The sequence below is a fragment of the Drosophila simulans genome, chromosome 2L (assembly GCF_016746395.2).
Source record: "Drosophila simulans strain w501 chromosome 2L, Prin_Dsim_3.1, whole genome shotgun sequence".
NCBI lineage: Eukaryota > Metazoa > Arthropoda > Insecta > Diptera > Drosophilidae > Drosophila > Drosophila simulans.
The window spans coordinates 20532401-20549158 of record NC_052520.2 but is presented as its reverse complement, the minus strand read 5'-3'; the positions used below and the strand labels follow the sequence as shown (position 1 = coordinate 20549158).

The 16758-nt window shown below is 40.4% G+C and overlaps 4 protein-coding genes and 1 long non-coding RNA gene across 21 annotated transcripts in view; 1 reads left to right on the top strand and 4 right to left on the bottom strand.

The window, feature by feature from the left end:
• LOC6733017 (GTPase-activating protein skywalker) overlaps positions 1 to 8285 on the top strand; it is a 41220-nt gene extending 32935 nt beyond the window's left edge. For 6 of the 16 annotated variants that reach the window (XM_039298566.2, XM_039298564.2, XM_039298568.2 and 3 more), the window contains 9 exons: positions 4070 to 4194; positions 4262 to 4590; positions 4656 to 4827; positions 5133 to 5162; positions 6016 to 6102; positions 6578 to 6634; positions 7277 to 7435; positions 7532 to 7752; positions 7819 to 8285. In XM_039298566.2, coding sequence (XP_039154500.1) covers positions 4070 to 4194; positions 4262 to 4590; positions 4656 to 4827; positions 5133 to 5162; positions 6016 to 6102; positions 6578 to 6634; positions 7277 to 7435; positions 7532 to 7752; positions 7819 to 7960 — 1322 coding nt within the window. In that variant the 3' untranslated portion in view covers positions 7961 to 8285. The remainder of the gene's footprint in view (positions 1 to 4069; positions 4195 to 4261; positions 4591 to 4655; positions 4828 to 5132; positions 5163 to 6015; positions 6103 to 6577; positions 6635 to 7276; positions 7436 to 7531; positions 7753 to 7818) is intronic. The other 10 variants (XM_039298570.2, XM_016178007.3, XM_016178011.3 and 7 more) reach the window with 6 other exon arrangements.
• On the bottom strand, positions 6312 to 7277 carry LOC27208487. The gene is made up of 3 exons (XR_001600893.3): positions 6926 to 7277; positions 6670 to 6868; positions 6312 to 6615 (listed from the first exon to the last, which is right to left on the bottom strand). It is a non-coding gene; the product is annotated as an uncharacterized LOC27208487 (long non-coding RNA).
• A 2293-nt stretch (positions 8286 to 10578) lies between the features above and the next one.
• On the bottom strand, positions 10579 to 11863 carry LOC6733016. 2 transcript variants are annotated; one of them, XM_039298576.2, is made up of 3 exons: positions 11553 to 11863; positions 10943 to 11203; positions 10579 to 10883 (listed from the first exon to the last, which is right to left on the bottom strand). In XM_039298576.2, the coding sequence occupies exons 1-3, from the start codon at positions 11608 to 11610 to the stop codon at positions 10660 to 10662; spliced, it is 543 nt and encodes a 180-aa protein (XP_039154510.1). In that variant the 5' UTR covers positions 11611 to 11863; the 3' UTR covers positions 10579 to 10659. The 2 variants fall into 2 exon arrangements, with proteins under 2 accessions (XP_039154510.1, XP_002080095.1); XM_002080059.4 differs by having other exon boundaries at positions 10956 to 11114; positions 11553 to 11844.
• A 225-nt stretch (positions 11864 to 12088) lies between these two features.
• Positions 12089 to 14279, bottom strand: LOC6733015. The gene is made up of 3 exons (XM_016180463.2): positions 13528 to 14279; positions 13218 to 13391; positions 12089 to 12611 (listed from the first exon to the last, which is right to left on the bottom strand). The coding sequence occupies exons 1-3, from the start codon at positions 13577 to 13579 to the stop codon at positions 12391 to 12393; spliced, it is 447 nt and encodes a 148-aa protein (XP_016025693.1). The 5' UTR covers positions 13580 to 14279; the 3' UTR covers positions 12089 to 12390.
• A 150-nt stretch (positions 14280 to 14429) lies between these two features.
• LOC27206844 lies at positions 14430 to 16501 on the bottom strand. The gene is made up of 3 exons (XM_016182634.3): positions 16344 to 16501; positions 16112 to 16285; positions 14430 to 14802 (listed from the first exon to the last, which is right to left on the bottom strand). The coding sequence occupies exons 1-3, from the start codon at positions 16402 to 16404 to the stop codon at positions 14594 to 14596; spliced, it is 444 nt and encodes a 147-aa protein (XP_016025692.1). The 5' UTR covers positions 16405 to 16501; the 3' UTR covers positions 14430 to 14593.
• Between the last annotated feature and the right edge of the window lie 257 nt (positions 16502 to 16758).

Genomic DNA, 16758 nt, shown 5'->3' with positions numbered 1-16758 from the left:
AGCCGCCAAATAATTTCTAATGTAAATCTTGTTATTCCTTTGTACAGTCTGAAGGTACAGTGGAAACCGGCATAGTAGAGCCGGCCGGTCAATCCTTGTCTTTTGGACGAAATCCAAATATTTACCAGTTCGAAAGAGCGCACCTAACTGGTGATCCATTTCTGCTGCGATAATGCAAATTCATCCTTGATTAGAGTCCATACATTCTGTAATATTTGTATAGCCTTGCGTCTGCATTAGGTATACTCGTAGGTTGAACTGTATCGCACTGTACTTGACCATAGTCAAGTGATCAACGTCTAACTGTCTGCTTTAGTTCCGCATTTGTTGTTGCTTCTGAAATATTGTCCGTACTACTTCATTATCAGTTAATCATTATTCATTGTTGTTATTGGCGACACAATAACAAAATCGAATATTTAACTTACAGTATAGATTGTTTACTCGGAATTTGGTTTCATCCAGTCAGGTGCGGAGTGGGATCGAGTACAAATGCGCTGAATTCCGCTCCATCAATGATGGGAAAAATAATTGAATACGAAATGAGCAAAATTTAACCTAAAGAGATGTGAAAATTGATCTGAAACCTTCAGAGAATCAATTCGGAAGTTAGGCACAATAATGGCACACCGCTTATTTGGAGGTCTAGCTAGATTAAATAGACAGCTGGTCATGCGAGTGACCCATTGATAACCTCTTAATTGTGGCAATATGCATAATCTACAGGAATCTAATCAATTGCAATTGCTTGGCCCTTAACTAGTTTCCACATTTCTAAAAAGGGAGACAATCCGTCAATCTATCTATCAAACTTTTATTTCTAAAAATAATTTCCGCTGCTCTCTTAAAATGATCTCAATTCGATTTGATATGTACACATATGTATGCACTTATATTCGGGAGATGCTGATAAGCTGATTTTTTGAGGAGGAGGTCAGACAGCCTGTCATTTTGAAGGTTTGTTTACACTGTGCGAAATACTTTCCCTCCTTTGTGTCTGTCTGGCAGACGAAACCGATCGATTCCGGTCTAGATTTCGAGGTAATTTCCCGCCTTCCAAGGAAATCTGATTTTGTATAGGTAATAAAACCAATTTCATATGTAGAACTGCTTTTAATTGTCTTTTCTTCGTCGTAAACATTGAAAGAAGTTGCAGTGAAATGACTCCAAAAAGTGCCAAAGCGAAGGATACTGGAATAAAGAAAATTGAAAAGTGAGCTGCGTTCAGTCAACGCATTCAAATGTGGAACGTTTTTCTGTCTGCACTTTCAAGTTCAAGAGTCGCACATAAACGAATGTTTAAACTTTAAAGTGGTGTAGATAGCACATATGCATATGTCGGACTGTTTGTATTTCGCTGTTGACGTCATTGCATTCGACTCGGTTTGATTCGTCTTCTTTTGCAATTGGCGAATTCGCATTTAGCCACTTAAAGTAAACAGAGCAAAAGTCGAAGCAGAACATTGAAATATAGGCATTTTTCAAGGCCTGGGGTTACGTTTCTTAGTTTACTGACACACTTCTGTGCGTCTTCAATAATATGATTTTGCATATATGCTCCTGACGCTCCTTTAATTTACATTTGGAAAAGCATCACTCATCGCGCACTGGTGTTTTTCAGATTCGTGTGCTTATAGTATTTCTTCGCTTTGTTCTCGAATCTTGAAATGGTTGGCTAATAATGCCAACACGTGAGCATAAAACTCGCATAAAACGCAGACAGATAGGCAAATGCGCACATATGTGTTCCCCATCGTTTATGGATTTGTTTGCCACTTCTATTCTCCGCCGTTCTGGCTACCATTTGTTGTTCTGTTTGTGTTTTTGCGCCCTACCCAAACATTGTCGCTGTGGCTTTGGCATACCTGGCTTACCCGATTTCTGTGCGGAGTGCTCATCGTCAGCACATCAAATGGTTGGCAATGCCGGGCACGCACAATTCAGATTAAAGTATATGGAATATTTCGCAGTACTTGGCTTTAATGGCCCGGCACTCTGACGTCAGACTGGACTTAGGTAGAGAGTGAAAATCGGAATATAGCCCTGCTTCAATTTGCATTTCTCTGCCCTTTGCCGTGCATATGCATGAGCTAGCTAAATAAGTGAAATGGAGGCGGGTTTTCAAGGTTTCCACAGGCGTGACAGGGGGATTCGACTTGTATCTCTTCGTTTCCCGCCACTTTACGGGCCGAAACACAGGTAAATAGTTTGTATCTTATCAGCTTCATTCAGCAAGCTCTAAAATCCATACCCTCTATATCTTATAGAGCTATTTCCCAGTTTCTTCATGCCTACTCAGATTTGCTGGTCTGCTGCTCTCCGCCGCCGATTAGCAATTCAAAATGTTGTTTTCGCTTTTATCTAAGTTTATTTAGTGTGCGGTGTGTATGTTCCGCTTTTGTTTTTGTCTTGCCATATTTGCATTGTTTATGCTTGAGTTTGTTGAGCTAATTAAAGCAGGAGAGCAGATGGACTGGATGGACTCCTGGTTTCTGTTCGTGTATCTCGGCTGTGGGTCTTTAGGCTATCTTTGGCTATTTTTAGTTGGCTTATATCTCATAAATAACTCGACACGTGCTCTCTGACGTCTACCGACTTAAAATTCTGTCTCATTAGCCAATCGACCTTTGTCTGTATTCAAAAGTAGCTTGAGCTCCTACGGCGATGCCTCTTTGGTTTCTGGTATTCTGTTTCTTTGGCACGCTTGCGTTTCCCACAGATTTAAATCGTTATTATCAGTTATTTGATTAATTTCAATTGAAATTGTTTACTTCTGCTTTCGCGCCGACTGATAATGGGGATGTGAGGGGTCGTTAAAGATTGAGCAGAATGCAAATGTTGGCAGATTATTGCAATTGCAGTGTCTAACACCCGTCATGGTCTATATATAGCAAGGGCTCTTAAATATTTAATGAACTTATCAAATGTTTGCCCACACTCCAGCTCTCTTTCCGCAATAGATAAAGTTCAGCTACTATATGTACTATACTCCAGACCCTGCTCCGATACCCTGGCAAATGAGAGCAATCCGGGGAAACTAAGTCGAACCGCCTGGGGCCAGTGTAATCCACTGATAAGCCGGCGAAATCCGCTGATAAGAACTTTGTTTACCCCGCGGCGTTTGAAACTAATTAAACTTTGTAATGCAGCAAATCAATCCGATGACTCCTTATCGCCCTGCGAAGGTTCAAGTCGGTTCATTATCTAAATTAAATTTAAAGTCCTTTAAAGTCCACTCCCCCAACTGCACTGCCTCTTTTTGCTAATTGAATGGCGAGGTGCGCGCACAATTACTTTTTAAATGCCTGCCTAATATTTTCACGTACGCTAATGACTCGCTCACGATTGCCTGCAAAACAGCTCGAGCAAAACTCCCAGAGGGTATTTATAGCTCCAACACTGCGACATTGCATAATTTGATCTAATTTAGAAATCAAATAATCAGGGCGCACATACACAGGTTGCTGAAAAAATGGTGCCGGCTAATTATGGAAAATTGAAGAGGGCGTGGTTGGGGCGGGGAAATGGCGGTGATGCTGGTCAAAGTGCACTCCACCGACGGATGCTCGACGCATTCTCAATTTAATTTGCGCTGCGTCATTGCGGTAATTCAGTGTGTATATATATGTACATATATGTATATGTAGTATGCCAGCCAAACCAAACCACCACGAATGCTATAAGTCGAGCTGCTGCAGTTCCACAATTAAATTGGATGCGGATCTGGGAGCGAGGGGATGCAGGGGTGGTAACTGCATAAATTGTGGCTAAGGTTAGGCCTGTTATTAAATAGATAATTGCTAGAAAAACTGCCATACGATCTTGCGTACAAGTGCCAACGGGGCGTATCAAGTATCGAATATTACGTATACGACACGTTGGGATTGTAAGCAGAAAATGAGCGGATAACTATTAAGGCAATTATATTCGAAATGAAATTATATTAGCAATATTTCAATTAATAATAAGAACTACATTTCAGTAGGAATTCATTTTCAAATGAAGTCATTAGATTCTCTATTAGCATTCGATACTAATAATGCAAATTGATGTAAATCATATTTTCCAGAGGAGGAGGCGTACATATGTCTGGCCGGTCTGGTCGGTAGCAAGGAGAAGGTATTCATCAATCAAACCAAACTACAGCACGAAGTCACCTGGAAGACGGTGATGCAGATAGCCAAAAAGCACACGGTAAGTGGAAGACCCCCGGTTTACCAGTACACATCGATCAAATGCTAATCAAAAGTGTATCGTTTAGAAAAGTGCTACTTCGTATTTCCAACGTATTTGCCCGGGCCTGAAGCTAGAACGCATCTTCATGGACTGGTGCTGGTGGATTCTAGCCGGTCTACCCTTCCAGCATCTGGTGCGGATCATGGACTGCTACTTCCACGAGGGCATCAAGGTCCTGTACCGCGTGGCCCTCGTCATACTCAACCTGTTTCACAAGGAGTGCCAGTCGAACAACGAATGGAGTCCGGACAACATTAAAAACGACATTGGCAACGCTTTGATCAAGTTCTGCAAGAAGATACCAGTGTCGCCGGCGAAATTGCTCCATGCCGCGTTTAGTATTAGGGGACTGAGGTAGTTACAGTGTGAACTAATGATCAATGAGATCAGTTTTTAATGCGCGGTTTCTTCTCTTGCAGTACCCAGTATATTTCTAGAATATTTATCAAGACTGAAATGCTACTAAAAAGCCGCTCCGTGCTCACCAGCGGTTCGAAGCAATTAATCAAATCGCGTTCAAGTGATAATCTGCCCACTAGTCAGTCGCAGGTCAACATCCAAATGATGTCCCACACCCTGACCATCCGGGAGGTATGTGAATCTAACCCCTAACCCAATCGGCGCGCCCCCAACCCCCCATCACACAGCATACACAGCAAGCACAGTACACAGAATACAGAATACTAAATCTGAATACAGAATACAAACAGAAACCGAGTTAGGCATTCGTTCAGTTATTAGTGACCCAAATGAAACTATTCACACAGCACAGCACTACAAGCAAAACACCTTGTCTAATGGTAAACTCTGATTTATTTTTATTCGTTTTCTGTTTATGTTTCTCTCACAACTTCTCCAACTCTGAAACAACGCACCCAATAAATAAACAAAACCAGAAGCTGCACTCCGAGAGCTGTCGCAATTTGGTATGAGGCCGTGAAAAGCTATACAAAATTATTATTACAAAAAAGATGCCAATGTTTGATTGATTCTGCTTGTTCTGTTGTTTTTCTTTCCACACCGTCTTTGAATGAGTTGAATCTACTTTCAATTTTATTCATTTGCTCGAGTCGAGTTACGAAAGCATGAAAATAGGAAAGTTTTAATTTATAATTTAAGTCAAATATGTGTACATATGAAAAGTTTAATTTCGGAATCAACTGGAGCAAGTGCTGATTGCTCAAGCCGTCCAGTTGATTCTCTAGCTCTCTCCCCGAACTGATTCGACTCGATTTTTGTGTCCGTTCTGCTTCCACTTGACTTTTGTGTTGTGTTTGATTTTTGTCATGTATTATTTCGCGGAATGAAATAACTTCTCGCCGTTACTGTTTCGTTACTTATCAATCAAAGCAAATGCACAGCCCACACAATAACCACATTTATAAAATAACCACACAGTATAGCTTTTTATTCGTTTCCGTTGCTTTTTGTTGTGATAAAATAATATAATAATTTATTGCAAAGCCTATATACTCACATACAGAAATACATAAACCAACAATAATCCTCAAGTGAATTTGCTCCATATATGAAATCAATATATAAAACGTTATTTCTATTTTTCTTGTACTTTTTTTGCTGCCTTGGCAACGAATGAATGAATATTAACGATACTACAAAAATAATAATTGCGAAATACAATATAAATTTGCGTACGCTTAATCAATGTATACATACATACTTTTGAAATCGATGAAATACATTTCCACGGGTTCATTGGCCGCATTTGGGTGCATTCTGTTAAATATTTCATCCATCATGATTATGTATAAACTGTAGGGTGAAAAATCGCCCGGTCATAGAGCCATCGCGATGGGCGTTTATCCCATACACAATCTGAAAAGTCAAGCTTGTAAGAACGAAGATGTAAGTGAAAGTCAAAGTCCACTCCACTCCAATATAAAGCCAATCAACAATTCCCACCGAGATATCCACAAAACACACTTTATTCGTACTTTAATATGTATAACTCCAATATATTTTGAAGCTTTTGGCTCACGTTCTTATCCACATTCCATTCAAGCCACAAAAACTGCATGTAGTGCTAGAATTCGTTTTCAATCGAAAAAAAAGTTTCGTTTTCATTTTTCTATGATTTTGCCATAATTTTTTTAGTTTTCAGAGTAGTTGGCAATTCTTCCACTATAAATGATGATCTCTGAGTTTTAGTTACGTCAACCCAGTTTGGGTCCCAATTCTTGCCGTGGTGAATATGTTAGAATGAGGGGTATAGGAGAGTCAGCTAGCACATCTATAAGTCGATTTCATGCGTTCTCCCAAGATCTCATCCGCCACATTGCATATAATTTTTTGCTATATATCCATCTATATCTTTTCATAGCATTTTGGTTTGCCGGGCACAAAGAATTTCATAAAAACCTGGACGGATAGACAATTTGTAAGCATTGCATTGCATATTGAAAACCCTCCAACCTGTTTTCCCCTTCCCATTGCCATTACAATCCATTCCGTAATTCCATTAAAGTGAATGCAATTATTCCCTGAAACTCCCATCCAAATTTAGATACAGTTTTCATTCCGTGCCGTCCTAGAAAATATTTCGGAACAGTCCCTGTCTATGTAATAGTGTCATTGTCCTGCTGTTATTAATTGTCAGTAGTCTGCATTTCATCTGAGAATTGGAGAGTCGCAAATAAATAGTAGTAAATTAAATCCGCAATAAGCTTACAGTTTGAGAGCCGCCGAGCCACAGTTTGAGATGCGCTGCTGCCGCGCCGCCGCCGCTGCTTACAGTTGGAAATGAACTGCGCCATAGTTTATTCTCTGTAGATTTTAGACCTCATCCAGAGTTGTTGCCTCTTATATGTTACGTAACCCCGGCTTTTAGTTGTTTTTTCGTTGAACTTTTGGCCTCTTAGTTCATGTTCTTTCACTCTACTTTACCCACGCCAACGTATTTTGTTCTGTCATTGGCTAATTGCTACCCCTTTCAATACGTTACTCGTAGTTGTAGCCAAGTTATAGCCTTCAAACGTGTTCGGATGAGTTGCTAACAAACATGCCATTCGTTCTCCCATAGCTGTTCACGCTGTGGTCCTGGCTGCCCGTGCGGATAACAATGTACCAACCGGTGCTGCTCTACACCACGGAGGAGCACGGCTGCTCACTGACCACGTTCTACGTTCGGGTGGAGCAGCATGAACCCACGCTGCTCATGATCAAGACGTGCAATAATGAGGTAAGTTGCAATGTGCTAATGCTGTTTGGTGTGAAAACATGGTGAAAATGTGGTTTTTGAATGGTTTCTAACTCAAATGTGGATTCTTGCTCTTAGGTATTCGGTGCCTACTGCTCTTCGCGCTGGTTTGAAAGAAATGTGAAAGATGACAAGGGCCAGCGACAGGCCTACTTCGGTACGGGCGAAACCTTTTTGTTCTCCCTATATCCAGAAAGAGCCAAGTACCCATGGGTGGGCATTGAGGGCGACAAGGACCTGGGACACAGCTCCGAGCTGTTTATGGCGGCCGACTCCAAGATGATCACGATTGGTGGCGGGTAAGATTCATGCTGCTCGTGTGGCTACCACCGCCTTTATAATTCATTCTCCACTCTCTTTTACAGCGAGGGACAGGCCATCTGGATGGACGAGAACATTCGTTTCGGAAAGACGGACAGCTGCAAGACCTTCAACAATCCGCCGCTGTGTCCGTCGGGCGACTTCGAGATCCGTGTGCTGGAAGTCTACGGATTCGTGGGCATCTAAAAACCTTCTTAGTCTGACCGATATTGCCCGCCGATGATCAAGTGCTCAGCAAACTGCTCGACGTTCCCCCCGCGTTTCCTTAACCAACTCAAACACCTACAGATTGCTTTCGTTTCCGCCCATTATTGGCGTATGCTGATGGTACCAAGATGAGATAATGTGTAAACATTTATAAAAGCTTATTTATAAAACTGTATCGAAAGTGGCCAAGCAGCTGTAAATGCTGCCGTCGTCGTGTTAATGTTAAATGTTAATGAAAAAATGCAAAGCTAAAACAAATTATATATTATATAATGGAAATACTCTGTGAGTTCATGTTTCAAAACGCAAAGCTTTGAAATTACAATACCCTAGTTGTTATAACCCCTTTACATACGTATATACATGATATCTATACAAACAAGTATATATAAAATGAATTATTATAATGTGTATATTTATATGTAAAACGTATTTCTATAGCCATGTACCCGGAGCAAAGAAAAAATTCCTTAAAAATTGAAAGCAGAATACAACACCGGAAAACTTGGGCTGCAACATCATTTTTGTTTGTTAGCGTTATTTCATTTAATTTATGAATACTGTATTTTTCTTTCTGTAAACCAAATTTACTGACTTGACTGAATTCGTTATTAATGTTATTAATATTATTATTGCTACGTGTATAGAAAGTGTAACTTGTAAATTGAATTGAAAACAACTGAATGTTTTTGAAAGGTGTCCCATTTGGTCGCAAAATATAGAGATAAAGTAAAACCAAACCTCTTTCGATTAGTACTGCTGCTGACGCCAATGATATGCTCAGATACTACACATATATACTATAACTATATAGCCCCCAAGTAATAAATATAAGGCTAATGTCCTTAAGCAGCGGAATTTGCAGTCGGTTCAAAGTCCAAAATAAGTTGAAGGAAAGATTGGGCAGTGGAGAGCTGCCACCCATGTGCAATTGATCTCAAAACGAAAAACGAAAGCGGAAAACAAAGAAATGTATTACAAGTTGAAGGCTTCATAAGTAGGCATAAACAAAAACGGAGAACAATCAATAATTATATTAAGATTCCATTCCATTTTCAATACCAACGAAATTCTTTGCTCACCTCCACCTAAAAACTGCACGTACACAAAATTTTTGCACACTTCTAGTCAATTTTTATGTTTTACAAAAATAACATGGTGTGTCTCCTCCCATTTCCCTCTGGAAACACTCATTTGCCTTTGAGTGTCTGCAAATTCCGATGGCTTATTGATCGTTGCACTACTCAAACGAATTGTTACATTTAAATGAAAGAACTACAACGAATTGAGGGGAAGGAAGGACAGCAGTGATCACAGATTGCAGAACGTGATGGGTAACACTCCACAACTATTTCATTGAGGAGCTGGTACTCCACAATTTCCGAACCCAAATCCCATGCCCCCAAAAATTATGATATAACCTTCCAATATAACCCAGGTCACCTGCAATCAGTGAAAGCACACAATGTTCAGCAGTGGAAAAGCAAACTAAATATGAATAGTTTTAGGTTTTAAACAAACTCTGTGTGTTGTTGTTACTATGATTCAATGTATATGTGTACGCAGCATTATATAAACGAACTACATTATACACCCAACTACAAAACAAGTTGAACAAGTTGATCCATACAATGCAAATCTGTTTGTTATTTGTTTCTGAGTGTGAATCGTGTTGAAACAATAAGTTTTACTATATTTGGTTGACTAATGCTTACGCGCTGATGATATGAATTGTTGATAGACTTTAAGACGCGGAGAGATGGACGACGATTGTTTGTGGCATTGACGCGGCAGTGGTCCTCGCTGGGATCGTAGAGATTCCGCCGGACACCGCCAGCATGGACAGTATTGGGGAAGCAAAAACAAACACAATCTTTTGTACATAAATTGTTTTCTATCTGAATTGTTCTCAATGTGTAGTTTATATACAATATCTTGATAAATATCCATATATTTATATTTGAATGTTATTTATGTGTAGCCCAGAAGTGTTATAAATATAATCCGCAGCTAAACCCATTAAGATAATAAGCAAAGATGTTATCTGTTTGCCTACATACAATAATTTATGCTATAAACTGGAAATAAATGTAAATCTAGACATGTTTGGCGATCAAAAATCAATTGACTAGATATCGAAACAGAAATTGTGTGTATCGATTTGAAAGTGTTATTTTAATTTATCTTATGAATATTTTGTAATTAATGATCCTAATTGCAATACACACATACACATACTTACATACACACGCTAGTAGAGTAGGAGACGAGTAAATTTTATTCAATAAATTATATTAAATCAAACAAGTATAATTATATTATATAAATATATATGTATGTTAAATCATTTTAGTGGATGTATAAAAACAAATGAAAGAAAATCAAATAAAATAAAAATTAAAAAATATTTGCATCTTTTTGATTCTTCTGCGAGCTTCAAGTTAAATGTATTAGATATTTAGTAGGCTTTTTATAACTTAAACAATTTCCCTTAGAGAAGTAAGAATATAAGGTTAAACTTTGGGTCGCTCTTCTTCTGCGACCTTTGCATGAGTATAAGTAGTCCTGTTAGTTAGTTGACCAAGAAAACAAAAATCTTTTATACAATACTGGAGTATATTACTTTTAATAGGAAACATTGAAATACGACCGCCGCCGTTCCACGGAACTCCTCTTCCTTAGGTAGCCGGGAGGACAAGCAGTCCGAGTACCGAGAGGACAATGACAAAGGGTGCTGTGGATAATCCAGTGGCTGCGTTGCACAAATCCGTATCGCAGAGTGCGCAGCCCAGGAAGTTCATAAAGGGCACCACAGGATCTGGTCCATCGTCGCAACTGATGCCTGTTGGGGAGGCATCGAAAAAGTAGCAGGAGCGCCTCACGAAGCGCGTGTCTCCTGGCGCTGCGAAAAATGCGTCATTTTATGAGGGATTTCCTTGACATATTTTCCAGAAACCATACTCGGTATACTCACTTCCCTCGTGGTACTTGGTGAGGCAAGTGGCCTCCGCTCCCAGGGATCGCATGTTCGCCGCCACATCGCAATCCGTCGTGGATATGTCATCGCCCACAAATCGCTCCCCACACCCTGGATTATTGACGGAATCACATTCGTAGCAGGTAATGGCCCGGGCTGATGACGACATCCGTAAAAATGTGTGTCCACGCGAGTGCACAGTAAGGAAAACAATGGATGAGAATTGTGGTAGACCTTATCTTTATCTTAAAGTACACAAGTAGATAACAGTAGATCCAAATATTCCTAGACTTTAAGGATGAATGCCAAGCCGTTAATGCCTTTTCAGATGTAAGTTAATTCAAATATGTTAGAAAATTCTTAAACTTTTTAGACTCTATACGTAAACAATGGAATAAACAAAGAAAGCTGTTTATATGTTTTTCTTTACTGAACAGTTTCCCGCAAACCATTGGGTAAAGACCCTGAATTCACTTATTCGCAATAAATCGTGTTGACAGTCGTCTGCTCCTGAGATATTTCAAAATATGAACTACAATTTCGGGGCAGGAATGTGATGAGTGGCGGGCGCGGATCGCGAATCGCGAATCTCACCTGAGCTGGCCAGCGTGACGAGCAAAAAGAGCGAGGCAAGCGCTGCCATCATCGCCATCGTACCGCCCCCGAAAACAGTTGATTCCACTGTCCGTCCGGCGGTCGCGGTGAGTCAGTGTGGCTATAGCTATAGCTTGGCGATGCCGATACGTGCGCGAATACAGATGTTGTCTTCTCGGATGCCGGACCGATTTTAATCACATGATAGATGCGCTATATAGCCACAAGCCGCCGACCAACGACCAACGACCACCGTCCACCGACCACCGACTCGAAGCGATGCACACACGCGACTGAACTAAACAGAAACTGAACCGAACGTGCGAACAATCGCATTCAGAATGTGAATTTGATTTTCATAACAGATTTTTTCACATTTTCACTTCTCCATCGTTGGCTTTTCCCTGGCCAACAACGCGTGTTGACATCGTGCTCTGCCCTGCCCTGCCCTGTCATTCCCTTTGCCCTTTCCTCGCCAATCCATTTATTTCAGGCAAGGTTCATTAGTGGCATTTGAACAAATAAACAATTTGGCATTCTGTGTAAAATTAGTTTTTATTAGTTTGTATTTGGATCGTTCGAAATTTGTTTGCCAGCTTTTCGGCTCATTTCGGTGCGCTGGTGTTGCTCATACGCCATGTTCGGCGTTGATTAGCCATTAATACAGTGGGGCGGGCAGATTTGGCTAAACGGTTTTGTGGATAGTGTGCTCTACTAATTGATAGTTCTGGGCCTTGGGAATACATCTAAATTGAACTAGGTTTACTTAAGCTACTGTGCCTTTTAATGTTCATTTCACGCTCCACATTTCTACATTTCCACTTCGTCTCCTGTCGCCTCACAGTAGTTGAGTTGCCAAGAGAAACAAGACCAGGCTGGCGAAGATTTTCCATTTATCCGCTGGATGCCTTTCCGATCCGTTGCAGTAGTTCTCGCTGTCGCACACATGACAACTTGAGTTCTGCACCGCCGACAGGGTGGGGTCCATTTTGCACCACACATCGGTGGCATTTACCTCGCCAAAGTAGCAGCCTCTGACGATCTTACGCACGCCGTTTTCTGCAGAAGCAAAACATTGGGTTAGTCTACTTTCGGGCTGCCTTATCGTAAATAAACATATTTTTTATTGTCCGTCTTTAATGGGCTTATACGAAATGTCTACGTATTGTCCAAAATATCAAGAGATTGTTGGAAAGTCTACGAGATTCTTCTGAAATAAGGTCACAGCTGTCCGTTTATGCACGTATGTCTATGAATGTATGTATGACTGTTTCACATAATTAATTTCATTTGTTTTGATTTGCGTCACAAATCATTAAAGAAATTATTATCTGAAGAGTAAATACAAATCTCAGACGGAAAAAATTGCGAATGTTTAATGAGTATACAGACATTTACATTTGGAAACACAGTTTTTTTTGCACGCAGCTTATCGGACTGTATTTGAAATTAATGAGACATTTAAAAAATATTTGGTGGCTGGATAAAAATTGAGTGAGTACGATATATCCACGTTATAATGTTATATTTCAAACTTTCCTTTTTTGTACTATTAAAGATGCCAGCAAACTTTGATATTGCATGGCTATTCAGAACTATAACTAGTTCATAACTATTAAAGTTACTATCCTTCAATTCCGTAGTAACATGTTTTGAGAAACTCACCCTTGAACACCCGTTTCAAACAGGCCGTGGCATTCACGCTGAGCAGATCGTTCTCCAGGAACCGCGGTGGAGCAATGAAGGCGCAGTCGTATTTGAAATGGTTCTCGACTTCGAAGTCGTCGCCGCAACTAGCCTCGTAGACGGATTCGCAGGCATAGCACTTGATGGCGTAAGCTAGTGGCATTGGGATGGGAAGACCAGAGACGCGTCTTATTTATGGCAGAAATGAGATCAGGCGGGGACAGCCGCAGAACTCGCGATGCAAAGTACAAATTCGAAAGAAACAAGTCCAAACAGAACAAAAACAAACCTGAGGCCAACAGCGAGATGAGCGCGCCAAACAAAAGTAAATAGTGCTGCATTGTTGATGGGAGGAAAATCGGTTTGCCACCTTTCTCGCTGGTGATTGGAATTTGTTGTATTTGATGGTTTTATGGAAAATAATTCAAGTGGCGGGCTTATTTATAGCTCTCTGCTCGGCGCAATTGAAACGATCCGCACGAGGTTTGAACACACAAAACTGTGTGTTTTGTATAAGAAAATATAGTATATATTTTGAATATAAATAAATGAGTGTCTTCGACCATATAAATGAGTTTTATTTTATATTTTTATTTTAGTCTCAGCACGTAGGAAATAAAAATGTAAACACGCGTTGCCAATTTTCCCCGAGTTTTGTTTCTTAATTTTCCCCGATTTCCCGGCTGAATTCTTGGAGCCGTCTGTCAGTCGACGTCCGCACACGAAATCGAACTAAAAGAATGCCAAAAGCATTTTCCAAATTCAACTCCTTGCCGTTTTTCTCTTTTCCGTTTAACGCTCTCTTTTTTCTGTGGTGAAAACACTTTATGGCCATTTCGCCTGGCGTCATCGCTCAGCGTTTTAATTTGTCTAAATTTAATGAACATTTAGTGAGTGGAGACTTGACGCCGAATTTATAGCGACCCTGCGAGGGAAATGGAAAATGAAAAGGAAAACTGGGAGTGTATGGTCGAAACGAGTGAAATCACAGAGAGAACTTTTCCGCTTTTCCGTCCGTTCTATAATCGTCAGCCCAGCAATTTCAATTTCCAAAGGCATATAGAGAGAGACGTAGTTTGGATGGGGGGCAGTTCTTGAAGTGTGGCCAGGCACGCATGGATTTTCAGCTTGCCCAACTGGAAGCCTATCAGTTAAAGCTTGCAATTAATCTACGAATAACCATAAGGTATCTTCACATAAATAAAGCGACGTTTAATGTGGGCGAAAACAGTTTAAAAGGGTGTAACAATTACAAGAGATTCAAAGGTGACTAAAGCAGCTCCTCGATTCTGGCTTCCCATCAGCAAGCTCGATATGTTTGGGATAGCTCAGCGGCACTAAAACCAGCTCCTCGCTCAGGCCAGCAGGCGGGCCAGGCCAAAGAACAGGAGGATGACTCCGGCGATGGGGGCCAGGGAGGAGGATCCGTTGCACTCGTCCTCGGTGCAAACCTCGCAGCTCAGCAACTTGTTGATCGTCAGGCTGGGATCGGTCTGGCATCCAGTCTTCGTGTCGGCGATGTTGCCGAAGTAGCAGGACCTCACGATCTGCGGGCTACCGGGAACTGCAAGTAAACATTTTAGAAGTTGGTACAAATTATTTGGTTAAGTGTAAAATTTAATGCTGTGTCAATTGTTGTTCTTTTTGATATATTATAAATTCAAAGCATATATGAGGCAATTAGATTCAGAAATTACGACATTAAAACGTGCTGTGCATTCTCATTTGTTTGTGAAATAAATGTAGAGGTGACTATTCCAAAATTCCCATTTTCAGACTCTCTCTGCTCTTCAATTCTATTTGTATGCAGCTTTTTCAAACTATATTCGCACTTCAAGTGTGTTTTCTTTAAATAAATAGTATTTCTTTAGTCAGACTATGCATGTTTTTACATTCGGACAATGATATTTTAATATTATATTTATATTAAAATAAATCCTATTTATTACATAAATACTGAAATCGCATATAAAGCTCGCTAAATAATTCCATATGCATACCTCAGAAGAAGTAGATCACATTTCAAGATCTGATAAAGATGTGACTAACTTTTGAGCTGAATGGGATGCAAATTGTCTGGTGTTTAATTAAAACTGACGATGACGTATTCAATAAAACTCAAGACGTGGTCGAATGTTAATGTAATTAGCAAACAATTGACTGAGACGATGTTGCGGTCATCGATCATAAATAATTCCCTAGCAAAAGTGAATGGGGTCCAATTATTCTCAAAGCCATATAGCCCTAGGGAGTATTTATGCTTGGGAATCGCTGGGCAATCAAGCAAATTGTGAACAAATCACTTAAAAAGGCACTGCTGCGTTAATGTCCATTGTTCATGATGCATTTTTAATGAAGGGCACATATTGCTGTGGGACAGCGACTAATCTCCGTTGCATTGCCAGGGAGCAAACGCACTTTATCATTATAATATAATGAATCAGGGTGCATGCATATATTGTTTATATACATGGAAGATAGTCAGTACAGTCTACCTTATCTGAACCCCTTTTCTTATATTTATAATTCATTCATGCGTGGTTCCTTCCATGGTCTACATACGATATATATTAAATTCCAATAGCAAGTCGCTGATCTTGAACAGTTCTAAATATATTTCTATGCTAACCGTTCAGATTCTCTCATTCTCTTCCATTAAGAAGTGTCAGAGGTATATTCTATTAATTAATTTGTTATTTCGTTGCTTTAGAATCAATCATATTTCAAGGTAAAGGTGAAAACTCAATTATTCTCATTGTGAGCATTAGACCCAGTTAATTTATCAACCTAAATTGCTTAAGTGGGGATGGCTTCGCGTGGGCAATCGATACGATGAGATCATGGTTATGGGCGATCCCCACCAGATTACTTACTGTCGATGGTCTGCTTCATGCAGCCGGTGGCGTTGCGAACTGGGAAGAAGTTCTGGAGGAATCGAGGGGGAGCCATCTTGGTGCAATCCAAAACGAGGCTACTGTCTGACTTGAAGTCCTTTCCACACTCGGGATTAGTCAAGGAATCGCACTGATAGCACTTGATGGCGTAGCCTAGAAATCGTAGAATGTGTAGATTATTCTGGATTGCTAATTCCGGGAACTTTCATACCAGTGCAGGCTACGGTGGCCAAGACGGCGAGAGCCAAGATCATTTTTACACTCGACACCATTTTCTTCAGGTTTTGAAACTACTTTTTGGACAATTACTTAAAGCAAACCTTGACTGCGCGGCAGTTGGCGAGCGTTTGTAAGATTCTTTCTGGCGCCCAATGCGAAAGCGTCCATTCCGCTTCCAATTTTTTCACTCAGTATTCCACTCACTCGAAATCGAGCTTCCACTCGAAGTAAACGTGTGTACGTTGCGTGTTTCAATTCTGTGTTTGTATACCCATTACTCTTACAGTGAAGGGGTGTACTAATTCGACGGAACGTATGTAACAGGTAGGAGCCAGTTTATCCGATCACGATCACTAGCAACTGTTCGGGGATTTGTAGGGAAGTAAATAAGCTAGAAATGTTAGGTT

Excerpts from the sequence above, each read along its gene's own strand:
- LOC6733016 (XM_039298576.2), bottom strand. The coding sequence starts at position 11,610 with ATGGCGATGATGGCAGCGCTTGCCTCGCTCTTTTTGCTCGTCACGCTG. Across the intron at positions 11,204-11,552 it reads CGTCACGCTGGCCAGCTCAG|ATAAAGATAAGGTCTACCAC; the intron begins GTGAGATTCGCG and ends GTGTACTTTAAG. Across the intron at positions 10,884-10,942 it reads GAGGGAAGTGAGTATACCGA|CGCCAGGAGACACGCGCTTC; the intron begins GTATGGTTTCTG and ends CATTTTTCGCAG.
- LOC6733015 (XM_016180463.2), bottom strand. The coding sequence starts at position 13,579 with ATGCAGCACTATTTACTTTTGTTTGGCGCGCTCATCTCGCTGTTGGCC. Across the intron at positions 13,392-13,527 it reads CATCTCGCTGTTGGCCTCAG|CTTACGCCATCAAGTGCTAT; the intron begins GTTTGTTTTTGT and ends CAATGCCACTAG. Across the intron at positions 12,612-13,217 it reads TTTGAAACGGGTGTTCAAGG|AAAACGGCGTGCGTAAGATC; the intron begins GTGAGTTTCTCA and ends TTGCTTCTGCAG.
- LOC27206844 (XM_016182634.3), bottom strand. The coding sequence starts at position 16,404 with ATGGTGTCGAGTGTAAAAATGATCTTGGCTCTCGCCGTCTTGGCCACC. Across the intron at positions 16,286-16,343 it reads GGCCACCGTAGCCTGCACTG|GCTACGCCATCAAGTGCTAT; the intron begins GTATGAAAGTTC and ends TACGATTTCTAG. Across the intron at positions 14,803-16,111 it reads CATGAAGCAGACCATCGACA|TTCCCGGTAGCCCGCAGATC; the intron begins GTAAGTAATCTG and ends GTTTACTTGCAG.